The sequence below is a fragment of the Trichosurus vulpecula genome, chromosome 3 (genome assembly GCF_011100635.1).
Source record: "Trichosurus vulpecula isolate mTriVul1 chromosome 3, mTriVul1.pri, whole genome shotgun sequence".
Lineage (NCBI taxonomy): Eukaryota > Metazoa > Chordata > Mammalia > Diprotodontia > Phalangeridae > Trichosurus > Trichosurus vulpecula.
This window is the reverse complement of record NC_050575.1, coordinates 316,771,318-316,795,834: the sequence shown is the minus strand read 5'-3', so window position 1 is coordinate 316,795,834 and position 24,517 is coordinate 316,771,318. Positions and strand designations below refer to the sequence as shown.

Here is a 24,517-nt window from a genome sequence, read left to right as displayed (position 1 = left end):
ATTTCATCAGTCATCCAATCTAATCCATACATGAAAGGAATTCCCAATATAACATACTTGACAAGTGTTCTTCTAGCCTGTTTAAAGACTTGCAAAGAAGGGGAAACTTTACAAGGCAGCTTATTTTACTTTCATATAGTTCTAAGTTTTAGAAGGTTTTTTCCTGACGTCAAGCCTAAATTATCCTCTTGGCAACTTCAATCTCTTTCTAGTTTTGCTTTCTTGAGTCAAACATAAATCTAATCTCTCCTTCTCATGATAGTTTTTCTCCCACCTCCAGTCCTCTCTTTCTACCCTTACCTCCTCTCATTCTCTCCTCTCTCTATCTCTTCCCTCTCACCTCTCTATCTCTCCTTTCATCTCTCCCTCTCTCTTATCTTTCCTCTATCTCCCTGCTTCACCCCATTTGGAAGTGCAGCAAGCACTTATGGACCTGATCCCAATACTGATTGACTTGGAAGCTTTGATATATTTTTCTGGCCTGGGCCTCTTTGTCCCTCCTCGGTCAGCTTAGTGGTCCTCCCTCCCCATTTCAGGGTCTCACTGTATTGGCTTTAACCCTACTGCAGCTCAGAATTCCTGAGATAAAGAAATCCATCAGCATCAGCCTCCCCAGCTTCAGGGGATTACGAGTGTGTATCACCACATCTGATCTTGAGTTTTGTCTCTGCAATTCCTTCCACTGATTTTTATGTAAGTACTGAAGATCTTTCACCATCTTGGTTGCTCTGCTCTGGACACTATTCATCAGCCTAATGATAGCCTTCCTAAACCATGGTGCCCAGTACTGAATGTGATACTCAAGATGTGGTCTGACTAGGGAAGACTAGAGGAACTGTTACTTCTTTATGCTTGGAAGCTGTCTTTCTTGATATATAGCCCAAGATGTACTAGCTTTTTTTGGTTCCCATATCACACTGTGAATGTACATGGAGCTTGCACTCCATTAGAACCCTAGATCTTTTTAGACCAATTGTTGTTTAACCATTCATCTGTCATATAAAAGCATATACAGTGTAAATATAAAGTTACTAAAAACGAAGTAGTATATACAAAGTAGTTAAATAGTTGGTAGTTTGGGTGCTAGCAATTGGGGGGATTAGGAAAGCTTCCCAAAGAAGTTGGTGCTTGGCTTGCATTATAAAGTAAGAGAGGGACCCTGGGAGGTGGTATACATACATATATATATATATATATATATATATATATATATATATATATATATATAATCTCATTTGAACCTCACAAGGACCTTGTCAGTATCCCCATTATAGAGACCTAGATTGATGAAGTGACGTGCTTAGGCCTATCCTTGTTGCCTCTCAAGGAAAAAAGAAAAAAAGTCTTTTAGGTTTTGAATGTCCTAAGGAATTTGTAGTAAAATTTTCAAATCTATCATTCTTTTTTCCCCCAGTTCTTAAAAATCTTTTATTGATACTAATTCTTTATATCACTGGGACTTTCTAATGACTTAACCTAAATCATTCTTTCACATACACACCAAATCTAAAGATAAAATAATCTATTACTTTAAAAAAATAAGCTTTGATATTTGAAAAAAGAATTGAAGGAATTAATTTTCTGTTGCAGAAAGTACTGTCGTAAATTTCTGAAATATTTTAAAGGATATTTATAAGGGGAAATAATTCATATTTACATTATATATCACTTTAGAGTTTACAAAATATTTTCCTGCAACTAGCCTGTGGTAGTCCAGCTATGAGGAATTTGAGGCAAGGAGACCTGACTTGCCTAGGGTCATATAGTTAGTGAATTAGAGTTAAGACTTGAACATAGGCACATTTCTCCTGACCTCAAGTCCCTTCTTGTTTTCACTGTAGTATGCTATGTTGTGAAGATTATATTTTACTTAAATAGCCACAGTTTTAAGTAAGTATCAGGCAATGAGTCAACAAGCATTATATGCCAGGAACTGTGTTAAGTGCTGAGGATACAAAGAAAGGTAAAAACAAGGTCCCTGTCCTCTAGGAGCTTACACACAAAACTGTGTACACGCAATAGAGATACAGTATAAAAATAAGAGGTGAACTCAGAGGAAAAGCTCTGGAAGTGGGAGCGGGATTAGGAAAAACCATCAGCAGAAGATAACATTTGAACTGAGTCTTGAGGGAAGCCAGGAGGTGGAGGTGAGGGGGGAGAGAGAGCATTGAAGGCGTGGGAGACAGCTGGTGAAAAGATGGAGTTGGGAGAGAGGAGTTAAGACATTTTCTTTACTCTAACTCTGAGCCTACTGAATCTTCCTTCTGTTTCTATCTCTTACTTATTTTGCTTCTGTTTTTTGAAAATTTCACTTTCAGTTCCAAATTTTCTTTGTGTCTCTGCCCCTCCAGGACTCATTAAGAAGTCAAGCAATACAAAACCATTACAAATAGAAAGACATGCAAAACAAATTCCACATTTGCATGGTCAGGGGGAGAAAAGCAAGAAAGAGAAAGAGAAAAAAAATGCTTCAATCTGCCCTTTTAGTTGATTGGTTGGCTATTTGGAAGTGGATGGTATTTTTCATCTTGAGTCCTTTGGAATTATTGTGGGTCATTGTGTTGGTCAGAGTTACTAAGTCTTTCACAGTTGAAATTATCTTTATAATATTGCTACTACTGAGTAAATTTTTTTCCTGTTCTTCATTTTGTCTGAGTTTATACAATCTTCCTAGGTTTTTCTGAAACCATTCCCTTCATTTCTTACAGCATAGTATACAGATAGTATTCTATCACATTCATGTACCATAACTTGTTTAGCCATTTTCCAATTGATGGACATCTTCCCACCCCCAGTTTCCAATTCTTGCCACCCCAAAAAGAGCTGCCATAAATATTTTTTTTTCTATATGGGGGTCCTTTTGTTTCTATCTCTCTTTATGTGCCCTAGAGCAATGCCCACACTGGTAGAATGGATCCTTTGACCCATTTACTTGGCCATTAAATGAAATTGTAAGTTAATTTATAGTAAATACATACTGAATACATTTGAACCATTTTTTCATTTTAAAAATTAGGCAAGTTTTCCTTTTGTTTCTCATTTTAAAAATCACTTTTTTTAAAAGCTTTTGTGTGAACAGCAGTGATTTTTCTGTTTGTAATTGCAGGAGAAAACCGACTTCTGCCCTTCTCTTATCATGTTGTCATAAATTATTCATGTTCAATTATTGTATCATTATACTTTAAAAGTAGAAAAGATATTAATGATCACATAGGCCAAGCCTCTCATATTACAGATAAGAAAATGGAGGTCTAGGTATGTTCAAATGTCTAATCCAGGGGTTCCTTCTTACCCTAGTATTCTTTTTTATTTTTCCTCTTAATAATTATTTTATTAAATATTTTAGTTTTCAACATTGATTTCCACAAGATTTTGAGTTACAAATTTTCTCCCCATTTCTACCCTCCCCCACTCCAAGATGGCATATATTCCGATTGCCCCGTTCCCCAGTCAGCCCTCCCATCTGTCACCCCAATCCCCCCACCCCCATCCCCTTTCCCCTTACTTTCTTGTAGGGCAGGATAGATTTCTATGCCCCATTCATTATATATCTTATTTCTCAGTTGCATGCAAAACCAACTTTCTTTTTTGAGCATCTTCTTTTAAAATTTTGAGTTCCATATTCTCTCCCCCCTTCCCTTTCCACCCATCCTCTCTATGAAGGCAAGCAATTCAACATAGGCCACACATGTATCATTATGTAAAACACTTCCACAATACTCATGTTGTGAAAGACTAACTATATTTCCCTCCATCCTATCCTGTCCTCCTTTATTCAGTTTTCTCCCTGGATCCTGTCCCTTTTCAAAAGTGTTTGTTTTTGATTACCTTCTCCCCCTATCTGCCCTCCCTTCTATCATCCCCCCTTTTTATCCCCTTCCCCCTACTTTCCTGTGGGGTAAGATACCCAATTGAGTGTGTATTGTATTCCCTCAAGTCAAATCTGAAGAGAGCAAGATTCACTCATTCCCCCTCACCTGCCTCCTCTTCCCTTCCAACAGAACTGCTTTTTCTTGCCACTTTTATGTGAGATAATTTACCCCATTCTATCTCTCCCTTTCTCCCTCTCTTACCCCTTAATTTTATTTTTTTAAATATCATCCCTTCACATTCAACTCACCCTGTGCCCTCTGTCTATATATATGTATATTCCTTTCAACTACCCTAATACTGAGAAAGGTCTCAGGAATTACACACATCATCTTTCCATGTAGGAATGTAAACTTCAACTTCAGTAAGTCCCTTATGATTTCTCTTTCTTGTTTATCGTTTCATGTTTCTCTTGATTCTTGTGTTTGAAAGTCAGATTTTCTATCCAGCTCTGGTCTTTTCACTGAGAAAGCCTGGAAGTCCTCTATTTTATTGAAAGTCCATATTTTACCTTGGAGCATTATAGTCAGTTTTGCTGGGTAGGTGATTCTTGGTTTTAATCCTAACTCCTTTGACCTCCGGAATGTCATATTCCAAGCCCTTCGATCCCTTAATGTAGAAGCTGCTAGATCTTGTGTTATCCTGATTGTGTTTCCACAATACTAAATTGTTTCTTTCTGGCTGCTTGCATTATTTTCTCCTTGACCTGGGAACTCTGGAATTTGGTGACAGTATTCCTAGGAGTTTTCTTTTTGGGATCTTTTTCAAGAGGCTATCAATTTCTATTTTACCCTCTGGCTCTAGAATATCAGGGCAGTTTTCGTTTATAATTTCTTGAAAGATGATGTCTAGGCTCTTTTTGATCATGACTTTCAGGTAGTCCAATAATTTTATAATTATCTCTCCTGTATCTGTCCTCTAGGTCAGTGGTTTTTCCAGTGAGATATTTCACATTGTCTTCCATTTTTTCATTCCTTTGGTTTTGTTTTATAATATCTTGATTTGTCATAAAGTCACTAGCTTCTACTTGCTCCAATCTAATTTTTAAGGCGGTATTTTCTTCAGTGGTCTTTTGGATCTCCTTTTCCATTTAGCTAATTCTGCCTTTCAAGGCATTCTTCTCACTGGAGATCTTTTGCTATTTGGGTTAGTCTATTTCTTAAGGTGTTATTTTCTTCAGTATTTTTTTTTGGGTCTCCTTTAGCAAGTCATTGACTTGTTTTTCATGGTTTTCTCACATCACTCTCATTTCTCTTTCCAATTTTTCCTCTACTTTTCTAACTTGCTTTTTCAAGTGCTTTTTGAGCACTTCCATGGCCTGAGCCCAATTCATATTTTTCTTGGAGGCTTTTGATATAGCCTCTTTGACTTTGTTGACTTCTTCTGACTGTATGTTTTGATCTTCTTTGTCACCAAAAAAGATTCTAGAGTCTGAGTCTGCATCCTTTTTTGCTGCCTGGCCATATTCCCAGCCAACTACTTGACCCTTGAGCTTTTTATCAGGGTATGACTGCTTTGTCCCGAGCTTTAGGGGCTGTGCAGCTGTTTTCAGAGCTACTTCTACTCCACTGTCACAGCAAGTTCTGCCACAACAGCACTCCTCCTCCCCCAAGAACCGCCAACCAGGGTTGCAACCCAGATCCAATCAGGGCAAAGCAAGCCCTGCACTCCTGCTCTGGTCCGCGCTTGATTCCTCCCTCTGTGACCCAGGGACTCTGGAAGCATCTGACACTGGTGCTCTGGAAGCAGCCGCAGGAGCTTCCTGCTGCTGCCACTGCTGCACCACCTCTGCCACCCCCAGGGCTAGGGCTGGACCACTCTCTAACCTGATCTAGCAGTTTTCCCATATAAACTGCTCCTTGGTCTCTGGTGTTGTGGGTTGAGAAATCTGGTAACTGCCACAACTCAATGATTTGTGTCCCTAAGGCCTGCTCCAGTTGACTCCCCGTCTGGTCTGTCCTGGCACGGTCCACTCTGGGCTGCGCTTCGCTCCCAGCACCATGCGATAGACCCTTCCCAACGACCATCCAGCCCATCTTGGGCTGGAGACCTGCTTCCCTTTGCTGTTTCGTGGGTTACGCAGCTCTAGAATTTGTTCAGAGCTATTTTTTGCAGGTGTCTGGAGGGATTTGGGGGAGAGCTTAAGCAAGTCCCTGCTTTCCAGCCGCCATCTTGGCCCCCCCTCTCTTACCCTAGTGTTCTTGTCCACTATGACAGATAACATTATTGTATCTAGTAGGTGTTATTATGATAGTAGAAACCTATAATATTTTTCTCTTTAGTTTTAAAATTTAACAAAAACTATTTTCTCTCCCTTCATCTCCTGATTCTGCTCATTTTCCTCTGTGTCAGTTCATCTAAGTCATTTTAGGTTTTTCTGAAGCTGTCCTCTTCATTTCTTTTTTTTTTCTTGCTTGCAAATATTTTTATTTAAATGCCATTTTTGAGGACGATAAGTTTTAGATATTATTGAAGGCAGCAACATCCATGGATTGCACATAGTCTTCAAAGGCAGTTATCCGTTCTTCCAGCATATCTGTCCCAACTTTATCATCTTCAGCTACACATTGTATCTGAAGTTTCTTGATATCGTATCCCACTAGACCTAGTTTAGAAGATCCCCAGACCAAGCCATCTGTCTGAATGCTTCTGACACATTCCTCCAGTTTTGCCATATCTGTCTCATTATCCCAAGGTTTTACATCCAGTAAAATGGAAGACTTGGCAACAACTACAGATTTTTTTGGTTTCTTTGATTCATACTGAGCAAGGAGTTCTAGTTTCTTTGCTTCTTCACTTTCCTCCTCCTCATCAGACCCAAAGAGATCAATGTTGTCATCATCTTTGCTATCTGTAGCTCCACTTCTGGTGGTATCTTCTACATCAGCAGACCACCCATACTTCCCAAAAGCCTCTTTATTCCTGGCAAGCTTATTCTTTTGGCCCAAACAGCTTTGTTGAGCTTGGTGTCAATGCATACATCTGGAGTTCCCATTTCTTTCATGGCAAATTTGCGGATTTCCTTTAGAGCCCTAGGAGCTTGCTTTTCAAAGCCTACTCCATGAAGCCTCTTATGAATGTTGAAGGTATACTCTCTGGTTAACACCTCATTGATGGCAGAATGTCCCTTTTTCTCTCCCCCTTTCTCTGTGGGAGCTATCCTGTGGGGGACCTGGTCAGAAAGTAAGGGCGCAGTGAATTGTGGCAGAACCTAATACCCAGGCCCAGGTACTGCTTCTGGGTCACACATGCCCCCATCATTTCTTATAGCACAGTGGTATGCTTTTGCTTTCATGTGCCGTAGCTTGTTCAGCCATTACCCAATACACAGGAACTTATTAGTTTCCAGTTCTTTATCAGTGTTTTTCTTTTTGGATTGTTTCATAAGCCTATAGGATTACTGAGTTAGAGCAATAAGGATCCTTAGAAGTAATTCATTTTTTATAGATGAGGAACCTGAACTAAAGGGAGATTAAGTGACTTGCTCAGTGTCATCACCTAACACTCTCTATTTGACCAGATAAGAAATCTCCCCTCCCTTTCCTAAAGTGAGGGAGGTACATTTTCTCAGCTGTCCTCCAGGGCTAAGATTGGTCATTATAATTACATATTATTTACATTCATTTTACTGTTCTCCCTGTCAAACTTATTCTTTCTGTGACTATTCCTCTATCATGAATGAAGCCTATGATTATTTGTGGGGAAGTATGGAGAGCTCTTGATAATGATTTGTCCGAATAAAGAAGAACAGATACACTGGAATCTAATTATAACAGTGTTTTGTGTAGAGCTGATTTTACACCTTTTTTCTCCTGTATTGGTCCAGGGGATTTAATTATTAAAATACTAAAAGAACCTCATCATGTGAGGTGTTTTTCCCCATTAGATACCTGTATAACATGCATCACAAAAGTTTTATTTGCATTCTGTTATTATGATTTGTGAAATTTAATTTGTCCTTACTTAATGACTCATTTCTCTACAACTTCAGGTTATAATTTTACTTAGTTTACTTGGCACCTAATTACATAGCTCTGGTGTATTGCCAAGCAGCGTACTGTGGCAATGTGTAGAAGATTCCTTATACCTTTTTTTGGGCCTATCTTCCTGTTTGTACCTGGTGTAGCTCTCCTTTTCTTTACTTATGTGTACAGAAGCTGTTGGTAGAGTGCTAGATTTAGAGTCTTATTTCAAATCCCTGTTCAGACACCTGCCATCTCCGTGAGTGACCCTATGCAAGTTACTTAATTGTTCCCAAGCTGTTTCCTTATTTGTCAAATGAGGATTATAATAGTACCTACCTCCCAGAATTTTGAGGATCAAATGAGAGAGAGTAGGAGTCAGCCAGTGGCTCAGGGGATAGAGCACTGGGCCTGGAGCCTGAGTTCAAATCCAGCCTCAGATACTGCCAACCTGTGTGACCCTGGGCAAGTTACTTAACCTCTAATTATCTGACTAAATGGATCCACTGGAGAAGGAAATGACAAACACTCTAATATCTTTGCCAAGAAAAGCCAAAATGGGGCCACAAAGGGTTGGATGTGAGTGAAACGACTGAGTAACAACAATACTTTGTGAACATGAAAGTATTACATATATTTATCATATAAAATGTACGTTTTACGTGACATAAAATTCTTCATCAAAGGTTACCTCGTAAGGTGTTTGGCACTTTTAGGACAGATAGGAAATATTTTTAGATGTTCAGAATAGAAAAAAATCAAATACTTTTCTTAGTCTCGCAACTCCCTGTGGAAATAGATTTTTGTATTTCCTCTCCATGGTCTATAAATTAGACATTTCTGTAAGTTTTGTAACACTGAAACACTTTGACTAAAAAGTCAAAAAAAGCAATGTGGACTATACAAACTTTTCCTGTAAACCTAAGTTCTTTAACCTGCCTACATAGCTGTTGTTCAGTTCTTTTTCAGTTGTGTCAGGCTCTTCGTGACCCCACGTGGGCCTTTTTTGACAAAGATACTGGAGTGGTTTGCCATTTCCTTTTCCAGCTCATTTTACAGGTGAGGAAACTGAGGCAAACAGGGTTAAGCGACTTGCCCAGGGTCACCCAGCTAGTAAGTGTTTGAGGCTGGATTTGAAATTCGCTCTTCCTACTCTAGGCCCAGCACTCTACCTCTGTGATATTTAGCTTCCCTACATGGCAATCAATACCTCTACTTAAAAAAAAGCTGTTATTTCATTTGTATATTACCTCTGCTAGTACAGTTGCGTATATTTATATTTCACAACAAAATCTTCTGATTTAATCATCCCAAAACTATTTACTGAGTACATACTATTTGTAAGGCTCTACTGTAGGTGCTGTAGGGCATATGAAGAAAAAGCAATGTTTGGTGGTTGCTTCCTCTCCTGGTGTGTCTGTACTCACATTGCTGCAGGTTTGGTTTCAAGACCTAGATCAAACTAAGACTTGTTTTTGTAAGAACCCTGAGGTAAGAATGGTTTTTACGTTATTAAATAAAGTTTTATTGTATCTAAAAAAATAAAAACCCCCCAACATTCTTACCTCTCAGGATCCTACAAAGAAAAGGCCCTTGAGCTCTAGTTTCCCATCCTTGCCCTAGATCATTTGACTTCAGAATGCTCCTTTCTTAAGGGCCCACAGGAACATCTCAGGTCTGAGTGCTGTAGAATTTGGGGCCCCTTGAACCTCCTAGTCAGAGTGCTGTAAGTTCTTAGCCCTCCATTTGTAGGAGTCTCAGAGTCCTGCTTTTTTCTGAACCCCCTGGAACTTCCCTGCTAGGGCACCCCAAGTCCCTTCTCCCAATAACACAGTGGTTTAGGTTTCAAGTGTTTTTCTTTACTTTGCCCTCTGGTTCTAGGAGATCTGGGCCGTTCTCATTTATGATTTCTTGGAATATAGCTTAGGCTTTTTTTTTTTTTTTGAGAGTAGGGGAGCAGATCATGATTTTCAGAGAATCTGGTGATTCTTAGATTATCTTTCCTTGACTTGTTTTCTAGGTTAGTTCCCCCCCATCCCCCCAAATATCAGATATGTTATGTTTTCTTTCTTTTTTCTCTTCAGTTTTTTGATTTTGTTCTGCTGTTTTTTTGTCTCAGAATAATTGATTTCTTTTTGACCTGTTCTAATTTTCGTAGTCAGTTACTTGAGTAAAATTTACCATTTCCGTTTTAAGCTATATTCTTCTTTCAGTTCTTTTCTCCAGAGATTTTATTTTATTATTATTTTTAATCTCTTGCTTCATTTCTTCTGGTTATTCATAGAGTCCTTGTGGTATAGCCATTTTTTCCTTTGAGTGCTTACAGTTGTTAGGTAGTATTCTATCTAGGTTGGATTTTTGGGTATCTCTGGGTCTTTTATATTTCTTGTGCAGTGTTCTGTATCTTCTTGTGTTTATTAATCTTGATAGTCTCAGTTACTTAATTGGAGTGGTGTGCCAGGACTAGGCTCCTTGTCTTACTTTGCTTTCGAGTTGGATGTTCAGCCTTTCTTGGTCTCAACCTCAGTAATATGTGTTCCTACTCTGAAGAACACTTCCTTCCCCCTCCCACTTCCAGTATTTGAAGTTTAGACCATTGGATCTTCAGAGTCCTTTATGATGTCTCAGGACAGAGTGCTGGGAATCTTAGAGACTTTGATGCCAGGGTGAATGCTCCTGTGCCTGGCCTAGTTTCTGTTCTTGTTCATTTCCAAGATACCTGCTCTGGATTTCTTTCTACCCTGGGGCTTTCTTGCTGGAATCATCCATTCTTGCTGCCTCTGGATACAGATCCTTATAGGCTTCATTTGTCTTTGGCTGGTTTCCATTTACTCAGGGAGGCTACTGTCTTATTTGTCTGTGCAGGCACTGGCTTTGCTGGCAGGCCCTCTTTCTTCTTGCCCTTTAGCTTCTGGTTTACTTTTTCTTCAATTTTTAGGTAAAGAAGTCACATTAGACTTCTTGATTATTATTTGGTCCAGTGCTATTTTTAGATTTTTACTGGAGTACATGTATAAGAATCTCTATTCAGGCAGACATATTGCTCAGAAATCCTTCCTTACCTGCTTCCTGGTACAGTTTACATGTTGATTTTAAGAGCCCCCCGTTAAAAATTCAGTGTTTTGAATTCTAGGTTGGCTTTCCCATGGACCTTCAGAGCTATTGAACTTTGTAAGGATCCCTTGGTGGGGAGGATCAGAGGGGTAGGGTCTTTATTTCCAGGGCAGTTTCAGTACTAAAGCCTAATTCTCAAGGTACTTCTTGGAAATCAGTTTTTAGTCAGATGTTATTCTCCCCCCAACAAGTAACCATTTTATTAGTACTTACTTTGTACAAAGAATGTACTGGGTTTTGGTGGAGATACAAAGCTCATTAGAATCAATTAGTAATCTTAGGATTGGAAAGATCTTTTTTGGCCATTGAATCCAGTCCAGACTTGAAATATAAATCCTTTTTACAAAGGGATACCTGATAGACGGTCATTCAGCCTTTGCTTGATAATCCTCAGTGACAGGGAGCTTACTACTTTTTCAAGGCAGTCCATGGTCATGTGTTTTTCTAAGCACAATGTGAAATTCTTCAGGGTTATTGGTATTCTCAGCTGTACTCAGTTCCTAGAATTCACACTCTTAAATTTTCAATCAGTTGCCACATCTTGCCATTTCTGCTTTTGTAGGAACACCTCTTATATATGTCCCCTTTCTCTTGATTCACTCAGTCTGGTCTAAGCCTTTATCACTTGTTGTCTGAACTATTGCCATATTCTCATATTTACCCTCCTTGCTTCATCTCTCCCTACTCCAGTCCAGTCTGCACACAGCTTCCACCAGTGGGAGCACCGCTTCTTCTCTTCCTGCTCCAGGTTGTCCAGAACACAGCTAGATGCTAGAAAGCTTGATGGAATATTATGGTTTGCCCTTCTCCCTTAAACCTTCCTGTCAGTGTACGCTTCCTCTTTATCCTTTAGTTCTGTTCATTGATAACCCCCTCTTCTCCTCCTTATTCTTGTGGAAGGGAATGCAGAACCCCTCTTCCACTCATACCCTCAGGTCTACTCTACCTTCTCAATTTTGGGGCAGAAATGGATGTTCACACCAATTAGATAAGCAGGGTTGTAATCCTCTGGCAAGATGGAGGTCTTACCATCCACTTTGCCACTAAGTCCTAAGGTCTTTTGAACCTTACCATTTGCCCTGTTGCTAATTCACTCTAAAGTCTCTTGGGCCCTGCCTTCTACCCCTGATACAGCACCCTTAGGACTTTTCTGACCTTTCCATCCATTCTGCAGCTGAATTCTTTTATATATGTTGTCTTCCTCAGTTAGAGTATGTGTTTTTTGAGGACAAGATCTATTTTACTTTTCTGTTTGAATCCCCAGTACTTAGGTCAGTGCTTTGCCCATAATAAAAGCTTTTTCATTCATTCAGCCACCAAAGTGATTTTCTGAAAACCAGAAACTAGGAGTTTCTTGAAAATCTTAGCTTGTTTTTTTATGCATGTAGCATCTGTTTAATTCTAAATTGTATAGTTAATTATGCCTATAAACACTTAAAAAGCTTCTCCTGCTTAGTTATAATAATTATTTGTTGATTCTCCTTCCTTTCAGGTATATTTGCATACCTGAACTACCATGTTCCACGGACAAGGAGAGAGATCTTGGAGACTCTCATTAAGGGACTTCAGAGACTGGAGTATAGAGGATATGATTCTGCTGGTATTTAGTATTTTCTTTTTAGTAGTATCCTAAAATGTCTTTTGCATATGTCTTGAATATAAACTTTGAATCAGGTAAAGTGATAAGTCTCTAATCATTATTTTATAATTGATGAATTTTCTTTAATAGTGCTAAGGATTTATTTACAGAATTTTAGTAGTTATAAATAATTGTACAAAAAATTAATCTTTTAAGGGATAATCATGTAGTTTTAATTTTAAAACCTCAACTAAGGACAAAACATCTTAAGTAACTCTACAGAAACTTCCTAATATTTTTTGTTCAAACTTAATATATATGTCATTTTCTGAGCAAGTGACTAAGCTTTTTTTTTTCTCCTTTTTTTGTTGATATTTAGGAGTGGGAGTTGATGGAGGCAATGACAAAGACTGGGAAACCAATGCCTGCAAAATCCAGCTTATTAAGAAGAAAGGGAAAGTTAAAGCACTGGATGAAGAAGTTAATAGTAATATACTAAGTTTCATTCTGGACTCCCTCAAACTACTTTTCTTCATGTTCATCAGCTTTTAATTTATAAGGAGAAGCAATATATTAAAGATATAGAGAAGCAGATTTAGGAAGTTTTTCTTTATGATAAGCTTAATAATTAGAGGTGTACAAAAGTGAACCAGGCCTCCTCAGGAGGGTGATGGGTTACCTCTCTTTGGAGTTCATCAAATAGAAGCTCAATAACCACCCATTGGGGCTATCATAGAGGCAAGTTTCAGTCAGATATGTGTTAGACTAGCTAATCTTTGAAGTTGGAGACAATTATGATATTTTTCTGATTCTAAATGTAGGTGAATAATCAGAGATAAAGCTAGAAAAGTTACCTTGGTGCCGTGTTGCTGACTGTTTTAGTTACATTAGGAGATAGACTTTACCTACTTTGTTGTAATAAGGAGCCATTAAGAGTTTTGAGCAAGTCACTGGAAATAAATAATATCTATGTTTTAGAAAGGTGGCAGCAAGTGTAAGTATGTAGGATTGAATGGAGTAGGGAAAGACAATAGAAGCAAAGAGACCACTTAGGAGGCTGATAAAATCCCAGTGAGAGGTTATAGAATTAGGATAGTGACAGTGTGAATGCAAAGGAGAGGATGAATGGAAGAGAGATTGTACAGAAAGAGTAAAGGATTTGGTAACTGAGAGGAGTCAAAGATTTCGATGGAACCACATGACTTCTAGCATGTCTTCCAACTTCCCATATCCTGTGATTTCCGTGGTGACTCCTAGAGTTTAGAGCCTAGGTGTTTGGAGGAAGGCTGTTGCCATCAACAAAGTATGGAGGTAGATCCATTTGGGGCTGGATTAAGTAGGGCACTTAATCAACAAGCTAGGCATTGGGGATAGGAATCCAGTGAAGAAACAATACTTACAAGGTATTAATGTTCTAATGGGGAAACAGCAAGCATATTTCTATCTATATCTAATTACATAGATAGATGTTTCTCTGCATTTAAGTATTTATGCATAGATGCATCTATATGTATATACAGAATGAATATAGAGAGAATAAAGTACAAGGTAATTAAGTAGGAAGTAGTTTGAGAGGGAGGGCAGGGCTTCTACATTCAGAAGATGGTGCATGAGCTGCATTTTGAATACAGAGGGATGCTGTGAGTCAGGTGAGGAGTGAGTTCGTTCTAGGCACATGGGATAGCCAGCACAAAGGCACAGGGATAGGAGCTGAAATATCATATGTAAGGAACCAGCTTAAGGAATGTGTTGTATGTAGGAACCATATGTAAGAAGGCCAATTTGACTGTGTTGCAGAGAGTTGGAGGGAGGAGTAACGCGTCCAATGAGGCTAGAAAGAGAAGTTGGGGCCAGATTATGGAGTACTTTTAAAGCCTTAACAGAAGAGTTGACATTTCATCCTGCAGGCAGTAGGAAGCCATTGGAGTTTATTGTGTATAGGAAGTGCCATAGTCAAAGTGGTGCTTCAGGAAAATTCCTTTGGCAGCAGTGAGAGAAATAGACTAAAGTGGGAAGGGGGAGGGGAGGAAAGATGTGAGGCTGGGAGGCTAAGGAGGAGTGTGTTGTAATCATCTAGGCATGAGGTGAAGAAGGCTTGAACTAATGTGGTAGTTGTGTAATTATAAAGAAGGGATTTGCTGGGTCAAAGGGTATGCACAGTTTAATAACTTTTTGGATTTATTCGCAAATCGCTGACCAGAATGACTGGACCAATTCACTGCTCTCCATTAGTGCCTCCATGGGCTTGTTTCCCTGCAGCTCCTCCAGTATTTGTTCTTTTCCATTTTTGTCAACTTTACCAGTCATACAGGTGTGAGGTGGAACCTCAGAGTTGCTTTAATTTGCATTTCTCTTGTTTTTAGTTATTTGGAGCTTTTTCCATATGACTATAGAGACTTTGGATTTCTTCCCTTCAGAGCTGTTAACATTTGTTGACCATTATCAGTTGGGGAACTGTGTTAACTCTTAAGTGTTAAGTATTTTTGAACAAGATATTTTGTTCAATTAATTCTTCATTACAGTTGAATAATATTTTAGTACATATGTTTATTATTCTTTGACATGATCTGTATTGCATGATTTAAGATTACAATTTTCCATCATATCTTTTTCAGAACAACAGGATATGGACTTGGATGTAGAATTTGATGTCCATCTTGGAATAGCTCATACCCGTTGGGCCACCCATGGGGAACCTAATCCAGTTAATAGCCATCCACAGCGCTCTGATAAAAACAATGGTATGGGCAGATTCATATGCAATAGGATAAATGGTAGAAGGCAAGATGTAAACCACAGGTTTTGTTGTTTTTTCAGCATGGGTCTGAGACATTCAAATTCCACTTGGAAATTGTATCAGAGAATATTGAATTAGCTTAGAATTATAGCTATCATATCAAAAAGCCCACTATTTATAATTGGATCTATTCAAAATGTTCCAAAAGTTTTAGTGCAGTTTTAAGTTTTAATTACTTCAGAAGTACCAACTTACAAAAACAAGATTTGAAAGGTTAATTAAATTTAAAAATATTGACATTTCTTATTAAAATTAAACATAAGCCTCTTGTGTTATATATTTTCTAGTAGATTTTTGAACTTCGTAAAAACTTTCAGCTGCTCAGTGGATTAAAAGGATTGCATTTGTAATCCTAGCCTTAAGATCATCCAAGAACAAGGTGTTGATGCAAACAAGACAGTTTTGACAAGGGTCTCCAAGAAAAAGCCTAGTGGAGATAGATCAGGTAACTGAGGTGCACCTCTTTTACCAATCCACAGTCATATGGAAATGTGTCAAAGTGTCATCCAGAAATGTCACAAAGTAATTCATAATGACAGGATGCCCCGTCAATTGTGTGACATTAAAGATTTGCCTTTGACTGTATATTCTTCAAAAAAGAAAGGGCCATAATGTAGTACTTCTTAGTGGTACACCAAACATTAACTTCTGGAGAGTCTTTCATGTTGCTTGATTTGCTGAGGCTTTTCTGTATGGGGCAATTGTGATGGTTAACTTTTCCACTTTGTGGAAAGTTTCTTCATCAGAAAAGGTCCACTTGTCAAGAACATCATTAGAATTTTCTGTTTTTGATTTTATCATTTGACAGAAGTCCGACCTAACATAGCAATCTTCTTGTATCATTTGAACAATTGTAACCTTGTAAGCATGCTTATGAAGTTACACTGTTAGGATTTTATACATTGTACTTTTTGGAACGTTCAATTCAGCAGACGTATGGCTCACTGATTTTTGGGACTCTATTCAAATGCATTCTGAATTTCAGCCATAGTTTCTTCTCTTGTTAAACAGTCGTCAATTAAATTTCTGTGGGGATCCTCCTTTTAATGGAAAACCAGTTTTCATCTTAATACTGTTACGGCATTAAGCTTAGCTAGCTAGAGAATGCAGTTGATTTTTTTTTCAGTATTTACTATCTTCAAGCAAAGGGACTGAAACAAAAATTAGAATTAAACATTAATTTTTCAAAATTCACAAAACTAAATAATTGTAAAAAATTTAAATTTTTAAATGGTTTTTTTTTGAAGGGGTAAGTTTGTAGCATTTGTACTTCTGAAGTTAACAAAGATTAAAACTGGACAAAAAGTTTTGGGACACCCTGTATTTTGACAGATTGTCCCCACTCCCCAAAACATTTTAAAATCTGATGTGAATATGTATTCTTAAATTGTTCTCTATTTTTGCTTCACTTTGAAATATACATTATTGGAGGTAATACCTTCCTTTCCCTTTTTAAACTAGCAAAAACATTTTCTATTTTTTTTGGAGATTTTTAATGCAATTTAATTTAAACTACTTTTTGGGGAGCAAGTTAATAAAAATAATGTTGGTCTATGCATTTTCTTAGTTTTAATCATTTAAGAAAATGAACCTAAATACCTTTTTCTTCCTGGATCAAAAATTACTTAATAACAAGTTAGCATTGGAAATACAGTTTGCATTATATACCTGGACAAAAATAATTTTATAGTTGACTTGATTATCTGCTCTTTGAATTGGGCAGTCACATCACTACTTTTAAAAAGATGTTATCATATATTGATTATTTTGTCTTTGGTTTTGGAATATACCTTTGTGGATATGTTTTAAGGTAAGTTTCTCTGATCTAGAGCCATTTTCTAAGGTGAATTAATTGAACCTTGATAATCTTCTGTGCTGTCTCGTCACTTCCCAGTTTCATTCTATGAATGTATCATTTGGAACTTGCAAAATACGAGTCTAAGTCAGATTGCTTATTTTTATCAAAGTGTTTTATATTTGATTCACATCCTCCCTCAAAATGAAGAATTTAAGTGTTTTGGTTAAAGGTCTTCTCTGTATATACTGTATTTGCAGAAACAAGAATAAAGAAAGATTGTTTATTAATAAGTTGAAAAGCAAGATGTCCCACAAATAAGTAACAATCTGTTTTCAAAACTTTTGATTGGATTATTATATTCTTGTGTTCATTAGGCCTTTATATAGTATGTATTGTCAAAACATATTTTCTTTTCTTTAGAATTTATTGTAATTCACAATGGGATCATCACCAACTACAAAGATTTGAGAAAGTTTCTGGTAAGCACAGAGGCCTAAATAAGATCTCAAGTCCCTAATTTTATAAGAATATATATATATATGTATGTATATAAGAATTATATATATAAGAATATGTATAAGAAGAATGAGAAGTTGTCTTTTAGGCTATGTGGGAGATTGCATATCTCATTTGAGAACTGGTCTAGATAAATTGGGAAAGGTATCAGAAGGTTGGTCACTTAATGAGATGAATTTTTTTGAGCATTGGTACTCTTGAGTTAGTCTCTAATAACACATATAGAGGTTGTTGTCTTTGTTGATTCCACGTTCCTGAAACCACTCTGAAATATTTAATATATTACCTAGGGGCTATCAAAGTGAACCTTAAGCATGTCAATTGTATTGTAGATCGCTGTGATTTGATACTTTCAAATAAAGGGAAAGCAGTTTTGTATTTCCTGTTTGTAATAGAAATGACATTTATCTGGAATATAAAACAACCAAAAACTCAACTCAGATAACTTGACTGTATTTTTTAAAAATATGTAAGCTGGGGGCAGCTAGATGGCATAGTCAGTAGAGCACTGGCCCTGGAGTCAGGAGGACCTGAGTTCATGTCCGGACTCAGACACTTGACACACTTACTAGCTGTGTAACCTTGGGCAAGACACTTAACCCCAATTGCCCTGCCTTCCCCCATCCAAAAACCAAAACAAAAAAAAAAAACAAAAATATGTAAGCTGCTTTATCTCCTGTTTGTCTCTAATATTAGAGATTTATTCAAAAAAGCAACTTCTAGAGTATTGTTTCCCAGTTATTGGTCTGTGCACTGTTACAAGCCAGCAGCAAATTTTTGCTTGACTGCAAGTCTTTTATTTCTTCAGTTCCTTACTTACTTAAATCTATAAGCTTAAAAAATTGGACAATTCTGTCTGCCTGTGTCATGTCTCCACCTCTTTCTTTCTGTCTTCAGTCCCCAAAGTGTAGTATGGATTAAGAAGCACTCTTCTTAGATATCTTCTGATCAGTACAGCTGAGGCCAGATCTCTCTTACCTTATGATGTTCTATAGTGATAATCTTTAAGAGGAAGCTCAAAGTGCTGCATAACTTTGAAAGACTCCCAAGTCATCAAGGAAACATTATTATGTTCAATATAGATTAAACATTTAGTAAACAGCTACTTTAACACTGTTAGAGGCATCTAGGTGGCACAGTAGATAAAGTGCTAGACCCGGAGCCAGGAAGACCTGAATTCAAATTCAGCCATAGACATGTAGCAATTATTTAACCCTAGGTAAGTTTCACTTGATTTTTGTCTGCCTCAGTATTCTTATCTATAAAATTGGGATAATAATAGCCTCTACTTATGAGGGTTATTGTGAGGATCAAATGAGATAACATGTACAGCTCTTTAAAAACCTTAAAGTACTATATAAATTCTAACTTCTGTTATTTAGCTGTTAAGTAAGATTTATTGTAGTCTAGTTCTTTGACACTTGGTGATCTTGAAGTATATGTGTGTAAAAATATGAAAAATTTTCATCCAAAATATTAATCAGAAGGGGCAGCTAGGTGGCGCAGTCAGTAGAGCACCGGCCCTGGAGTCAGGAGGACCTGAGTTCAAATCCAGCCTCAGACACTTGACACATGTACTAGCTGTGTGACCTTGGGCAAGTCACTTAACCCCAATTGCCCTGCCAAAAAAAGCAAAAAAAACCCCAAAAACCAAAAACCAAAAAAAACCCAAAATATTAATCAGAATACTTTAACTGTTGATAATACTATGGAATTAGAATGTGTACTCATTTTCACTAAACTACAGAGTAAGATGATAGATGTCAGAAAAATGTTAGGAAGAGACTTGATGAAATTTTTGGAAAATATAGAGACAGATTTGGAAATTGAATACCATTTATTAAGTGTTTTTTTTTTCTTAACAGGAAAGCAAAGGTTATGATTTTGAATCTGAAACAGACACAGAATCAATTGCTAAACTTGTTAAATACATGTATGACAACCGAGAAAGTGATGATATCAGTTTCACAACACTGGTGGAGAGAGTAATCCAACAACTGGTATTTAAAATAATGTTTAATTTTAAAGAGAATATTTTGTTAGAACTTACTGTTATGGAAATCATGGTGACATACTAGGTCCGCTTTTTTATTTGTTAAAAAGGAATGATGTTTCTTTCTTGAGTATTTTCTGCTTCTGTTGCATTTTATATATAATAACCAAAACATACAAATAGCAGCGTAGAAACATGGAAGCTTAGATTTGGAAGGCACATTAGAAGTTATCTAATTCAGCTCCTGCCTGAAACATGAGTACTTCCTAAAATATCCCTGACAAGTGATCAGCTTCTTCCTGAAAACATCTAGCATTGGGAACTTAACTCCCCCCACAAATGCAGTCTGTTCTCTTTGGATAGATTTCATTGTTAGGCAGTTTTTCCTTATGTTGAATTGAAAATTACCTCCCTGCAACCCCGTTGATTCTTGTTTTCCCCTTGGGGGAAACTAATGCATTATTCACATGACCTTTTAAATATTTGAAGTCAGTGATCATGTATCCTTATGAAGCCAACTCCTTAATTCAGGCCTTCATCATTTCTTGCCTGGACCACTGCAGTAGCCTTCTAATTAGACTCCGTCTCCCAAGCCTCCCCACTTCATCATCCATTTAGCTACCAAAATAATTTTCCTAAAGCCCTACTTCTGACCATGCCATCTCCCCAGTCAGTAAACTTTGATGGCTTCCAATTTCCTTCCAGTCTTTTAAAATGTTACTTGTGCTATTCTACACAACCACATTATCCTATTTGCTGTCCTTTGTATAAGGTGCTCCATTTCCTTCCTCCGTGCCTTTGTCCTGGCTGACCCCAGAGCCTGGAAAGCTCTCTTGCCATCACTTAGCATCCTTGACTGCCTTTAAGACTCAGGTCAAGTTCCACTTCCTACAGGAGGTCTTTTCAAGGGCTAAGACCTCCCCAAGGTTCCCTTTCTTCTACTCCACATTTACCTTACACCTACTTAGCTCATGCTGTCTCCCCTATTAGAATGCAAACCCCTAGGAGGCAGGAGTGACTTTGTTTTTTCTTTGTATTCCTAGTACTTAGTGCAGTTCTTGTCACCTAGTAAACATTCAGTAAATACTTATTGTTTGATTGATAGTTTCAGATTCAATATATGGTCATGGAAAATATGGTAAGCAAACATTCTTGTTTTCCTCCTAGGAAGGTGCCTTTGCACTTGTGTTTAAAAGTGTGCATTACCCTGGACAAGCAGTAGGTACAAGGTACTGATACATTTGCTATTTAATAATTTTATTATTGCCTGAAAATTTTCATTGTACCATTAAGAGACTTCCTTGATAAGCTTTTTTTTTTTAAATTTGAGAAAGTAACTTTGTGATCTACCTTATTTATTATTATATCTACTCTTTAAACCCCAGCAGTGATTGGAGCCAAAGAAGAGCTTTTTTTTTTTTTTTATTATTTTTTTTTCAAAGAAGAGCTTTTACTTTTATACATTTTAAAAAGGCTATTTCTAGTTTTTTGCTTTGCCTTTATTTTTTAATCTATACCTACCCTTCTGCTACCTAGAGAGCCCTTTCTTATAAGAATAGAACAAAGAGGAAAACAATTCAGTAAAACTAACCAGCACATTTGAGAACATGTCCTGTATTCCATGTTCCCTTACCTTTGTGAAGAAGTTCACGAAGAAGTACACCTATTTTCCAAAATCAGGAAGCCTGAGATGTTGAATTTGAAACTGATTTTCACACCAAGGAAAAGAGACTGTGTTTGAGCAGCTTGGTTGCCTTTTTGCAGAGGTAGAATTATAGTAGTGGAAAAGACAAATCTATGTTTAGTACAAAATAGTTTTTTGGTCCCTTTTTTATAATGTATGTTGAAACTTTAGAATTTTTACATTTGATTGTCTAGAATTTGATATAGGCCTTTTGTGTGCAAAGGAAAATACTGAGATTGTTCTGTATCTTCTACAAGACTTGAATCATTTTATACATGACATGTATTCTTTATGAATTTTATCTACACCAAATTATTTAAAAAGTGATAGTTGCTTATTATTTAAAGGACATTTTTTCATGAAACATGTCATTATCCCATTATTTTTATAGACCTAGATTTTCTTATTGGATTTGCCTACAACAAATGAAAATGATGAATATGTAATTGGTCAGAAGGTTTAAATTGAGGGGCAGTATCATCACTAAATTGTATTCATTTAGCTAGAAATAGTACTTTTCACCCTGCTTTTCCAAATAGGCTGGTTAGACAGTTCTGAGTTCTGATAATAGTAGAGGCCTTTTTTTCTATTCTGCTACAAATGTAGATTTCTTTCCAGAGTACTAGTAAAACTATATTGTATCCAGTTGCTTCTTTTTTGAAGAGTTCAGTTATTAGTGTTGGCATGGATCTTGGAGGGAGAATTTGACTCTTCTCTAAAGCACGTTGAACTCTTATTATACCACAAGTCCATAGTTATGTAATGCCCTGGTCTTATCCTTAGCACCATTGTACTTGCAGGCGAGGAAGCCCCCTCCTGATTGGAGTACGAAGTGATCATAAACTGTCCACGGACCATATTCCAATATTGTACAGAACAGGTATGAATTCTTTCTACAACAGCTGCTGTGGAGGAAACCTTGTATAGCAGTGTAGGAGATGTGGGACTTCTTTTTTTTCTTGTGTAAAGAAACATTTCTTTAATTGTATTTTTTAATAATTCTGTTTAGGTAACATTTTAAAAAGAACTTTTGTTTTTTATGATTTTGATGACTAGTAGTTGTTTTTTTTCCTGTTGTGTACTCTTTTAGCTAGGGTTCAGATTGGATCAACCCTCACACAATGGGGATCACAGGGAAAAAGAGGTGGGAAGCGTGCCATTTGATTGCATGGACAGAGAGGGATCTTGAGCCTCTCTTTTGTTGATTTCCCATTAATTCCCTGCTCTTGGAGTGAATGCCCTGGGCCTCTAAATGTGTTCTTACTTTTTAGGACGCTTTGTTTTTATCTTTTCTAATTTGCAATTTGCATTTGGCTTGCTTGAATTTGACTTTTAGGTGACTACTTTTAATTTGTTTATTAACAAAAATGGAAATACATGAGAATTTAGAAAATTTCTGAAATTGCAGTCATAAAGCATTCCATTTTTTTCTTTGTTAACATGCACTCGATTTTATTATTTTAAATAATTTTTTACTATAAGCTCTGCATTATTTAGAAAAATACATCCTCAGTGGGGGTTAATAGTGTGGCTGTTCTAGAATATATTAGCTTGATGATAAATATTTTTATTCTGCATGTCAATTTCTTATATTTGTAGCTGATACTTTTGATAGTTTTAATTTTAATTTTTTACTATTCACTTAAGTGTCTTTTTCACATTGTGATTTCAGCTGTACAAACTATGGATCATTCTATTGATGTAATATCCATAAAACAGGAAAAAGGTGCTTTCTTGATATGTGTATATAAATATATATATATAGTATATATACTTTAATATTAAAATTTGTTATCAAAGAGGAAAGGAAAGGGGACTTACAAGAACTAAACGGAGAACCACATCATTAACGTGTAATTATGGCTTTCTTTAAAAAACTGCAAATTCACTACAAATAAAGAAGTTAAGAAATCTAAAATTTGATAACTATTATATTTGATATCAGTCTTAGAAATAATCGTTTCTTTTAGTTACCTTTTTTAAAAAAATAGCACAGTGACTTCAATAACTTCATTCAAATTTTTCTTAGAATGCCTGCAGGAGGACACACTATATTATTATATATACGATACTATATTAAATACTATATTATTTATTACTTTAAGATCTATTAGTACCCTTACAAAAGCCACACAAGTTAACTAGTACAAACATTATTTTCATTTTATAAATGAGGAAACTCAAAGTCAGAGAGGTTGTTTGACTTACAGTGCCCAGTGCTTAGCATGGTGCCTGGCACACAGTAGATGCTAGGTGATTGATGTACAGTCACATAGCTGCTAAGTCCTGGAACCAAAACTTGAACCATGGTCTTCTAAGATCAGTGCTTTTTTATGACTACATCACTCTCCTCTCTTTCAGGCATGGACCTTCTAGGCAGTAGAGAGACCTTGAAACTAGAACTTCTATGCCTTTTAACCAGTCAAAGGTGGAATATATTACCTTGTACGTTTTTTCTAGTAGGATTTTTAGAAAAATGGAAAAATATTAGTAAGGCTCAAGAAAATTTGGAAGAGAGGTACTGTATGTCCTCAGTAACTAAATGGGTTAGCAATGCGTTTTGGAGATTCTTTTAAACACTCAAGTACAGTTAGCTATTAGAAGAAAATAAAATCAAAACTTGGGAGAGGAAATATAGTGACATACAGTCTGATAAAGATTTCTTACTAACAAATCAGGTTATATTAAAAAAAAATCTAGGTACTGAGGTTATGTCTTTAGAAACAGCCTTTGCCTATTTTCTGAAATGTTACATATATGTCTTATCGAAAGACTACCTTGTTATCTAAGTCGTTGTGAATGTTGGGCTACTTTTCTATGAAAAATTTGCATGTAGCAATGATTTTGAATACAGTTTTTGTAGGAAAGGTATAATGTGAATTTTTCCTAATAATGCCTTTATAAAGTAGGCTTATAGCTTGTAAATCACTTTTATACCAGTGATCTCTTTGATCATCAGAGCCACTTTGGGAAGTCAGTAGAAATAATATCTATTTAACACATGAGAAGAAAATGGAGGTTAGAAGTACTAAGGTTTTAGATACAGTGAGTCAGTGCAGAGTGGGACTTGAACCCACGTAACTTGAATAGAGAGATCTATTACTGTCTTTTTGTCCCTTGGACCCATAGAAAAAAATACTTCACTGAATGAATTTTCTGCTTTGTTCCTGGACTGTTTATTTAGATTTTCTTTCTAGATTGTGA

General features: G+C 36.7%; 2 protein-coding genes across 5 annotated transcripts in view; one reads left to right on the top strand and one right to left on the bottom strand.

Annotated features, from left to right (window-relative positions):
• Positions 1-24,517, top strand: part of GFPT1 (glutamine--fructose-6-phosphate transaminase 1) — a 74,270-nt gene that overhangs the window by 6,543 nt on the left and 43,210 nt on the right. Inside the window, exons 2-10 of one of the 4 annotated variants that reach the window (XM_036750315.1) lie at positions 12,439-12,546; positions 12,905-13,012; positions 15,141-15,266; positions 17,541-17,599; positions 19,502-19,636; positions 20,797-20,858; positions 22,114-22,193; positions 22,404-22,457; positions 22,986-23,039. In XM_036750315.1, coding sequence (XP_036606210.1) covers positions 12,439-12,546; positions 12,905-13,012; positions 15,141-15,266; positions 17,541-17,599; positions 19,502-19,636; positions 20,797-20,858; positions 22,114-22,193; positions 22,404-22,457; positions 22,986-23,039 — 786 coding nt within the window. The remainder of the gene's footprint in view (positions 1-12,438; positions 12,547-12,904; positions 13,013-15,140; positions 15,267-17,540; positions 17,600-19,501; positions 19,637-20,796; positions 20,859-22,113; positions 22,194-22,403; positions 22,458-22,985; positions 23,040-24,517) is intronic. The other 3 variants (XM_036750317.1, XM_036750316.1, XM_036750318.1) reach the window with 3 other exon arrangements.
• Positions 6,330-11,315, bottom strand: LOC118841288 (elongation factor 1-beta-like). The gene is made up of 3 exons (XM_036748657.1): positions 11,301-11,315; positions 6,851-7,042; positions 6,330-6,806 (listed from the first exon to the last, which is right to left on the bottom strand). The coding sequence occupies exons 1-3, from the start codon at positions 11,313-11,315 to the stop codon at positions 6,330-6,332; spliced, it is 684 nt and encodes a 227-aa protein (XP_036604552.1).

Excerpts from the sequence above, each read along its gene's own strand:
- LOC118841288 (XM_036748657.1), bottom strand. Across the intron at positions 6,807-6,850 it reads AAGAAATGGGAACTCCAGAT|AATAAGCTTGCCAGGAATAA; the intron begins GTATGCATTGAC and ends TTGGGCCAAAAG.